The sequence below is a fragment of the Panthera uncia genome, chromosome B4 (genome assembly GCF_023721935.1).
Source record: "Panthera uncia isolate 11264 chromosome B4, Puncia_PCG_1.0, whole genome shotgun sequence".
NCBI lineage: Eukaryota > Metazoa > Chordata > Mammalia > Carnivora > Felidae > Panthera > Panthera uncia.
Window position 1 is genome coordinate 75,348,595 of NC_064809.1, and position 10,464 is coordinate 75,359,058.

General features: G+C 41.8%; 1 protein-coding gene and 1 pseudogene across 4 annotated transcripts in view; both read left to right on the plus strand.

The window, feature by feature from the left end:
* Positions 1 to 5,382, plus strand: part of DIP2B (disco interacting protein 2 homolog B) — a 226,750-nt gene extending 221,368 nt beyond the window's left edge. For all 4 annotated transcript variants that reach the window (XM_049627296.1, XM_049627297.1, XM_049627298.1 and 1 more), the window contains one exon: positions 1,008 to 5,382. In XM_049627296.1, the coding sequence (XP_049483253.1) occupies positions 1,008 to 1,260 (253 nt within the window). In that variant the 3' untranslated portion in view covers positions 1,261 to 5,382. The remainder of the gene's footprint in view (positions 1 to 1,007) is intronic.
* A 3,017-nt stretch (positions 5,383 to 8,399) lies between these two features.
* Positions 8,400 to 9,743, plus strand: LOC125920239 (proteasome subunit alpha type-6-like; annotated as a pseudogene).
* The last annotated feature ends 721 nt before the right edge of the window (positions 9,744 to 10,464 follow it).

A 10,464-nucleotide genomic window follows, 5' to 3' on the forward strand; every position in this document is an offset into this window, starting at 1 on the left:
CATTTTTAATGTAGGATGTCCTTCCTTGGTTGTTTTTTTGTTTTTTGTTTTTTACCTATGCTAAATTGCCACAGTTCTTTTCATGGTTGCTCATGCTTTCTAGATGTTTCTTTGTCAGTATTTTCATTCACTTTGCTCAGAGTCTGTCCTCAGACCTGAACAATGCCCGTGAGTTATAAGAATAATACAGAGAAGTGAGGTGCCATGATTAACCTCTAATTTTAGACCTTTGACTTTTAATGAAACCAAAGGCTGTGTACCTTTTTTTAATGATGGAATCTGTTTTTTAAAGCCATTTAACACTGCATATCACAAGCCTAACCCAGTAGTCCCACTCAATGTAAGGCAACTTTCTACCTTATGGCACTTTTATGGCATGATGGAAGAGACACTGTATGGGGCACTTTAAGCTCAGATAAGGACAGGTCCACTCCCTTCCTGTTGGCCCTAAGAATATTATCTTAGTCAAAACTCTTCTGTTGTAAATAACAGAAACTCTGCAAAAAGAAAACAAAAAGACAAAAACTTAAGCAAAAGAGAGGGTTAATGGAAAGAATACCTAGCTACCTCAGAGGTTCCTCAAAGTCTCTCTGGGTCTCAAGAAAGGTAGAAACAAAGGAAGGGAAGGCCATCAGGAATCACTGTCCTCTCACTTTCTAGAGCCATGTGGGCATCCACTCCATTCTTTCTCTGCCCCCTGAAGAGCCGTTCCCTATGCTTCTTTGGACACCTGGCTACCACAGACCTTTCACATGTGGCCAGTTCACGTGACCAGCTGACCAACTTCCAATCTCATTTCCAAACCCCCAAGAGATTGTGGATGGCTCAGCTGATCTACTGTGATCACAGGGGCAAGGCCATATATTACAGACATGGCTGCCAGCCTTCTGGTTGGATCCAAGAGAGAAGGCAGTCCTCAGGGAAATGGGGACAGGTTTTGGGCAGGTACTATAAAAGATGACTGGTAAACGGACTGACAGGTTAACTGAATGTCGTTGGAATTTCAGTGCCGTGTTCACGTGGACCAACTTGCTCGTGGTGGTCGTAGAACTGTGTGGCTCTGAACAGGAAGCCCTAGATCTGGTTCCTTTAGTGACAAATGTGGTCCTGGAAGAGCATTACCTCATCGTTGGCGTTGTGGTTGTGGTGGACCCAGGTGTTATCCCCATCAACTCCAGAGGAGAGAAGCAGAGGATGCACCTCCGGGACAGCTTCCTGGCTGACCAGTTAGACCCCATCTACGTGGCTTATAACATGTAACCCGCCTTGTGGGGCTTGCAGGGGGCCGTCCTGAAAAACCACAAGGACCCAAGACCGGCGACTAGGAGCAAGCTTTCAAATGATGTGAAATAAGCTGAGATGGTTACATTATACCCTTCATCTCATCCTGTGGGATTCCGCAGTCACAGGACACACAGGCAAGGGCAGTGGTAGCAAATGAAAAAAATGTTAACAGCCCATTAGTCATGAGCTTTGACATAGCGTGAGCAGCACGTTACTAAAGCAATTACATGCATGTTGCATTTTTTTCATCTGTTGTAAATACTTGTATTTTTATCTAATGCTGTTTTAGAATTTTGTAAGGGAGTTCAATGAATTCACACGAAGGGGGTAGTCGGAGTTCCACAGCTCCCCGCTCTGTACTGTATTCTGCTGATTTACCGTCGCTGGACATTCTACGGGTTTTGTTAACACGGATACTCGGCTTACTTTCCGCTGACCCATAAGCAAATCAGATATAACCCACTGAATATGAGAGTTACTCTATATATATAATTCTTGACAGGAAAACATTTTGACCAGTGTTTTAAACATGTAAATAAGAAGACACACACAATTCAGCTAAAAAACTGACACATTGGCTTGTATAGTCCTAACAACTAAAGTAGAAACATTTCTCCTTGGAGAGCATCTCAGTGTTCTCTTAATGCAGTGTAATTGAATAGGTAACTAAAAAGTGCAAATCGATCACAGGTTTTGCTGCACATTGTACTATGTCTCTGTTGGCTGATGTGTTTTATAAACTAAAGCTGCCTCTGTTTGTTTTCAAAGCTTGCATTCCCAGAATCGGCTTAAGCTTTTAAGAACTCAACCTGTTCCTACAAGCTAAAAATCTCAGTTTAAAAATCAAAATGTTAATGAAAAGGCTAAGCTTCATTAGATCCCACCCTATTCTAAGGAACCACAATAACTCACTGTGGCCCCCAGTGTTGAAACTGTGTTTCAAATTTCGAGTGACAGGTAAGAATTTAGGATTTCCTCTTTTTCCAGGCCCATTGTCAACTGCGTCTACAGTTTATACATATAGCTTCTCTTTTCTGAAAACTGAAAAGCGTCCTCTGTTCTTCCAGTTCATGAGGGCAGGGATTTTAGGAACAAGAATGACAGGCTGGGAAGGCACTGGGATCGACAGTCACGTGAAACCGCAAAGGCGACATAACTCCGTATCTCAAAACTGACTGATTCGGGTTGCCAAAATAGCTAGGCTTACGCTGAAATAGGGGAAGTCTGATGTGTGCAAGAAACTCTTTTGAAATAACTGTGGTGCCCGGGCCAAGTGGACTGAGCATGGGACTGAATTTGGCCTCTGGCTCGGTTTCCTTTCTTTGGTCTGATACTTCATGTATTTGAATATAGTTGAATTTTATTATTTTTTTCTTACAGAAATATTTTTAAGAATTTAAAAAAAAAAAAAAAGAAGCTCCAAGTGAACAGAGTTAACTTGTTAAATCAGAATGGTTCTCTTTGACCCACTCTGGTCTATTGTGTAAATATTTATTTAGACTATTTTAATAATACATATTATTTACCCCACTGTAACATCATGTAAACTAAATATGTTTTTAAACAATTTTTAAGACTTGTAATTACCCTGAAAATAAGGTTTATAATGCAAAGCCCAGACCCTTCACCATGGTGGCACTCCCAGGGGCTGCCCTCAGTCTCGTGGCTCAAAGCCACTTTCTTGCCTCCCTTTTACACAAGCCTCTTTTCCTCCCAGTTCTTTCTCCACTGAGGGCAGACCCCAAGGCATGTTCCAGTTCCAAATCTCTTTTTTGACATTTTGGATGAAATTAGTTTACACATGACGGAAGAGGTTCTAAGATGTACAAAAAAAAGCACTTACGCTGGGACAAGAAAGCCCAGTGACTAGCTACAGTTCGGTTTGTGGAAAAAAACAGCTTGCTTATTTGGAAAGTAATTTTCACCTAAAGTAGTTTTCAGTAATTCACTAAACAAAGCAGGGGATTTCTGAAGATTAAAGAGTTCTATCTCCATAATCCACAAGTTCTAAGAGAAAAATAGGCAGAGTATTATCCTTTGGGTTGCTGTGAAAATTGTCACTATACAACTGTGGGTGTCTGCTAGAATTATAACGGGAGCCACATCTGTCATTTTAAATGTTCTAGTAATCACGTTTTAAAAAGTAAAAGAAACCAGCGAAATTGATTTTAATATATTTTTGTAACCCGGTATATCAAAAATAGTATAATCTCCATGTGGAATCAGTATGAAAAGTGAGAGATTTTATTTTCTTTGTTTCCTATTAAGCCTTTGAAATCCAGTGTGTATTAAGCACATTTCAATTCGGACTACCCATACTTCCAGTTTTCGGTAGCCACATGCGGCCAGTGGCTACGATATTGGACCGAAGCGATCTGTACTCATTCTTTCAAATAAGATACTCCATTCCTCTCAGAGTATGGTCAACTCCCATTTACTTAGGATCTGATTATCTGGATTTGTAGTTCCTCAGACCTCTGCTTTATCTCTAGTTTTTGCTCTCTGCCTTATGGCTGCTCGATTGATCTTTTGCCTATCCCTCAAAGCCAGAATATGCTAGTGGAAGAAAGAAAGCTGAGCTGTGTCTTTGGGAACTTCATTAGTAACTGTGGTGAAGTGTCCTCTGGAAGGGGAAGAGAGTCCAGTCATTAGCTAGAGGTGTTTGGGGGGTCATCTGCAGATTTAATGCCTGGTCTGTTACAGACTTGAATAAGAAAACTCCCTCTTGAAGACGCAATGCTTGTGCTCTTTCCACGTTAAGTAGAACCTTTGTGGTAGAAGGTCTTAGGACAGACCCAAAAGGCCATTATTGATAGAAACAGCCTAGCCAAAACTCTGGAACACATTCTGTCTGGGTTTTTACGCCTGTGAAAAAGAAAACTAGATTAATAGCAAGGCCCCATTCCAGTTAAGAGAAATCCATTCATCTTAAAGCCTTTGAACCTCTTTCTGCCTCTCAGCAGAAGTAATTGAGGTAGATCAGGAAGGGGCTGCCTCAGGAAAATTCCTAAGCCCAAGGGATTCTTAGAGCTGCACAAATGTCATCTCCTGCATCAGTGAGACCCTGGGAATGACCGGCATGCCAGCGGGCATCAGTGTGAATCCACAGCCTTTATTTACTTCCTGCCTCACAAAGGGCCCCGGTCCAGACCGCCACAACCACCAAGTCCTTTCCTCCTGAAGTTGTGCTGCCTCGGGCTGTTTAGGGACCATTGCCTGTCTGTTGGTAATCCGAGTGTTTCTCCTTTCTTTAGTCCCTGAGCAGTGCTTGCTTAATGCTTTTGTTGAATCAACAAAGGGCCTGAGGCCTTAGGTTTTTTGTTAAGGTCTCTGCCCCAGGCATGGTGCTCAATATCTTGGCCAAATAAATTACTTTCCTTGAATACGCAGCAATCTTTTAGACTAAAGCAATGAGGAGTTATCACCTCACCCTCAAACTCCAACATGACCTATGCCTTAGTGTTGTTGTTTTCGTTGTCTGCTCTGATGTAAAAGCAAGAGTGTTTGGAGCAAGAAGCTGCACTACTCCAGATACACAATAGGCCTTTTCTTTATCATTCATAATAACATTTCCGGTTTAGGTATATGTAGATGGGCCATGTTATTTGTCCACAGGAAGAGAGTGTAAAGATATGAGAATAATTTTTTAGTCCTAAATGATGTTTTGTTTACTTTCTGTCAAGGTATTTACCAGTGTCAAATTCAAACTATAGTACTGTGTAATTATGTATAAAGTTTTTTTATTTATTTGAAATTAGACTAGATATACATTTTTAAATTTAACATCTGGCTGGACAGTGTTCTATTAACTCATTGAATGTGTTTCCTTTGTCTTGTGTTAATAAATATTGATGCCTGATTGTGTTTAGTGCTTCACACATTGGGAGGATGGATAAATTGGAATTGATACATCTTCAATTTGACTTCAGATAGCAAAACCTACAGAGAGCTGGAGCGGTCTAAGGAAAATGAACACAGAGATCCAAAGTTATTGCAAATCACTGCTGTTACCGGAAGACAGGTCAAGGAACAAAAGAGAGTCATTTTGAAAACTAAGAAGCCTTTTTCAGGAAAAATTAAAGTTGAGTTTACCTCCTACCCATGTGGCATTTGGTTAGTTTTAAACTATGGATCATAAATTGTATTTTTTTTTTTCCTCATGTGTGATTGGGCTGGATTTCAGCCTTTACTAAAGCAATAAGTCATTTGCTCTTCATTTCTTGGTTTCAAGAAACGTGATAGGAGCCCATCAAATTGTGCATGTTCTCCAACACTAAAACTGGTCCTTGAACGATTATCCAAGCTATTTAGGCAGCTGGGAACATTCTTTCACCTAACATACATTTATTGAATGCCTACCCATTAGGCCGAAGGCACTGCAATAAGAACTGAAGTTAGAGAAAATTAAGTCCCTTCTTTGGAGGGGATACAAGAAAACAGTACAATATAGTAAGGGTTATGAGTAGAGGTGGACAGTGGGAACAGGTAGGACAGGCACCCAACCCAATGATGAGGGAGAATAATGAGGAATATACATGCTGACGGAGGTAGCCCCTGAACTGAGTTTTGAAGGATGAGACAGCCAGATAAAGACAACAAAGCAGAAAGGCAGAGTTGCATTCTCTGGGAGCTACAATTCGTTATTAGGATGGAGGGTTTGAAGGGGAAAAGTTACAGATCGTTATCCATGGGGGCTTGATCCAAGGCTAGATCACCAAGGGCCTTGGGTATCATGCTAGGAACTTTGGGCTTTTATCCAGGGAGTTAAAGAGCGCCAGTGAGGGATTGATAGCAAGGGGATGACATGCTCAGATTTGCAACCTAGAAAATTATGCTGGTGGGTGGTCATGTAGAAAATGGATTCATGTGCGTAGGGAAAGCCAGGTAAGACCCAAGGCGGGGAGACCAGTCAGGAGGCCTTTGCGGGAACTGCAGTGATCGAGGCAGAGGACTTCAACGAAGGGGGTGACGGGACAGAGACAAGAGGCAACACAATGCAAACTTGGGAGATGGTAAGATTTCAACTGCTGGGTATTTCAGGTAAGGAAGGAGGAATCCAAAACAACTCCTGGGTTTCCGACTTGGGGAGTCAGGTAGATGTGGGGCCATTTACCAAGGTAGGGAACAAAAGGGAAGGAATAGATGTCGGGAAAAAGACGGTGCTCCATTTTGTTCATATTCGTTTGAGGGTGCTGTGGCACATGCAAGCGGAGAGGTCCAAAAGGCAGCTGAACATGAGGTCTCTGCCTCAGGAGAGCTGTGACCATGAACTAGATATTTGGGAGACATCCGTTTAAAAGTGGTAGTTGAGGGGCGCCTGGGTGGCGCAGTCGGTTAAGCGTCCGACTTCAGCTCAGGTCACGATCTCACGGTCCGTGAGTTCGAGCCCCGCGTCAGGCTCTGGGCTGATGGCTCGGAGCCTGGAGCCTGTTTCCGATTCTGTGTCTCCCTCTCTCTCTGCCCCTCCCCCGTTCATGCTATGTCTCTCTCTGTCCCAAAAATAAATTAAAAAAACGTTGAAAAAAAAAAATTTAAAAGTGGTAGTTGAAGCCGGGGAAGTGGATGGTATTGCCAAGGAAGATCATGTGGAGGGAGAAAAGGGTCGGTAACGGAGCTATGGGAAACAACTACGAAGACGGGCGGAGGAAGAAGGGAGAGCCAGTCTCTGGAGAGGTAGCAAAACCAAGAAAGAACATGGGCAAAGAAGTCGTCGGGAAGAGTTTTAAAGAGGGAGTGGTCAGCAATGCCAAAAGCTACAACGAGGCTGAGTAAAACCTGAATTGACTAGCATGTGCTCTATCTGGCAACAGAGCAGTCACCGGTGACCTTGGTCTTCGCAGTTTCACTTGCCGCCGTGGGGGGCGGAAGCCAGAAAACTGGTTCAGGAGAGGAGAGAAGTGTGACTGAACGAAGGCTACTCTTCCCAGAAGTTTCTGCCCACAGGAAGGAAAGAGGGAACGGTAGTTCAAAGAGGTGTGTAGGAATCACGGGAGGCTGTTTTAAAAAAGATGGAGGAGAGGCGCCTGGGTGGCTCAGTCGGTTGAGCGTCCGACTTCAGCTCGGGTCACGATCTCGTGGTCCGTGAGTTTGAGCACCGCGTCGGGCTCTGGGCTGATGGCTCAGAGCCTGGAGCCTGCTTCCGATTCTGTGTCTCCCTCTCTCTCTGCCCCTCCCCCGTTCATGTTCTGTCTCAAAAATCAATAAATGTTTAAAAAAAAATTTTTTTTTTTTTTAAAGATGGAGGAAATAAAATATTCCTGCATCAGGGGAAAACAGTCAGTAGAAAGGGAAAAGTTCCAAATACTGCAATGAGGGATAAGACAAAGCAAGGCCATTGAGGAAGCAGGAGGGGCAGGGATTCAGAGTATGGGTAGAAGGATTAGCCTTTGAGGGGAGGAAGCATTTCCCACCCCCCTACAAGGGTAGAGGCAAGATTCTGATAGTCGGAAGTTGATAGAGGTCTAATGACCTCATTCACTTCTCTGAATCTCCGTTCTCAACCTATGAAGGTGAACACTCCTTTCTGAGATCATTTCTATGAATAAGTATGACACAGCTGACAACACAACATGGAATCTGCAAATAATGGGAATTCCTAAGAAGCAGATCTAAGGGAAATTTATATTAACTCCATTTATTAAGAAACAAACACTAAGTTGTATTCAACTAAACAAAGGAAAAGACCCTCTAAGATGGAAGGAAATAAGGAGGAAAACAAATTAATAAATAGAAAACAAGGGAAATAGGGTTCAAGAATTTGATTTCTTAACCTAATAAAATGTCGATAATATTCGCACACACACACACAACTAGTAGGAAACAAAAAATATAACTACAACTCTGGTATTTTTTTTTAATCTTAAGGGATTATTATAATTTTGCCGTAAACTTGAATTTTAAATGAAATGGCTCATTTTTGGGGGGCTCAGAGACAGTGCTTGAAATGGCGGGTGCGCCAACATATCCCGTGGTTCCAGCGCTGGGTTTGATCGCCACATTACCATTTTTTCACCCGAGGGCCGGCTCTACCAAGTAGAATATGCTTTTAAGGCTATTAACCAGGGTGGCCTTACATCAGTAGCTGTCAGAGGGAAAGACTGGGCAGTAATTGCCACACAGAAGAAAGTACCTGACAAATTATTGGATTCTAGCACAGTGACTCACTTCTTCAAGATCACTGAAAACACTGGCTGTGTGATGACAGGAATGACAGCGGACAGCAGATCCCAGGTACAGAGGGCACGCTACGAGGCAGCTAATTGGAAGTACAAGTATGGCTATGAGATGCCTGTGGACGCGCTGTGCCGAAGAATTGCTGCTATTTCTCAGGTCTACACGCAGAATGCTGAAATGAGGCCTCTTGGTTGTTGTATGATTTTAATTGGTATAGATGAAGAACAAGACCCTCAGGTGTACAAGTGTGATCCTGCGGGTTACTACTGTGGGTTTAAAGCCACTGCTGCAGGAGTTAAACAAACTGAACCAACCAGCTTCCTTGAAAAAAGAGTCAACAAGAAATTTGATTGGACATTTGAACACAGCGGAAACTACAATTACACGCCTGTCTACTGTTCTATCAATTGATTTCAAACCTTCAGAAATAGAAGTCGGAGTGGTGACAGTTGAAAATCCTAAATTCAGGATTCTTACAGAAGCAGAGATTGATACTCACCTTGTTGCTCTAGCAGAGAGAGACTAAACATTGTACGTAGTTAGTTTACCAAATCCAGGACGCCACTTGCCTGTGTGTTTGGTAACAACAGACCAACATTATGGAGGCCCCTGGATTGAAAAAGGAACCTCTCCCACTCCTCCAGCCACTGAAGTGGTTAGGACTCTGTATAAATAAAAAAATATATATATATTGCTTTTGGAAAAAAAAAAAAAGAAAGAAATGGATAATTTTCTATAAACTATAGAAAATTCATTCAAGAATAAGAAAATCTGAATTTTAACAAATTCACAAGGCAGAGAATCCCTGTTTCACATAGAAAAAGCCATCCCGACTCCTCTTGATACCAAAACCAGACTAAGGCAGTTTTCAAATAAATCAGTCTCACCCATGAAAAGATTAAAATTATAAATAAAATCTGTTTCGGTCGCTGTGTAATACACCACTCCAATTTAGTGGCACTGGGAAATGACCACAAGGAGACAGAAATGGGAGAGTAACTACTTCTGAAAGATGAAATGCAATAGGTGACATTTGTGTGTTTGTGATTTTTCTGTCTGAGGACATTGCCATAATTCCAAGGAACTTGACTGATAGCCACTGCCTACTGGCTTAAGGTGTAAAAGGATAGAGTTCCATGTTGTCAGGGAAGTCAGAGTAGTTAGGTGGGAAATCTGTGAAAGGAGAGAGCCCCAGAAGGTAGGAGTCCTCAAATCTGCATATAAGATGTGTCAAAATCTTTGGCTGATGACTAAACTAAATTATATGGAGAAAAATCCAGAGTTCCAGCGGGGGGGTGGGGGGGGAGGGTGCGGGGGGAGGAAAACAAAAAAGCAGCTAGAAATGGAAAGAGGCAGGAATTTCGGCTGTTGTCCATGACAGAGGAAAAAGATTGGAAATTAAGTCCTCTTAAATTAACTGCCTTCTGAAATAAAAATCACTCTGTAAAGCAATATAATTCATTCCAGTAATAAAACTACTAGAAAGGTGAATAAACAGAAAAGGATGCCCTATACTTAAGAAAATCAGTCAATAGATACCAACCGTAATCAGCAGTCAAAAGGTGTCACAATTAGCAGTCAAAAGGCTTAAATCAGCTGTTACATATATATCGAGACTTAAAGGGAAACGTAGGGTCACCTGGCAGGCTCAGTGGGTAGTGCGTGCAACTCTTGACCTCGGGGTTGCAAGTTTGAGCCCCAGGCTGGGTGTAGAGATTACTTAAAAATAAAATCTTGAGAAAAAAAAAAAAAAAAAAAGGAAAATGTATACACAATGAATGGGTAAGGAATTCCTACATAAGGAATCTAGCAGAGAAACAGAAACTAAAAAAAAAAAAAAAAAAAAGGACATACAGACTGGATAGGAAGAATTAAAGCTATCTTTAGTCACAAATGAAATGACTTGTACATTAAAAAATCCTACACACGTACAAATTGTAAAATGAGTTCAGCAAGGTTGCAGAATTCGAGATCAATAAAAAAAAAAATACCTATTTAATTTCCATT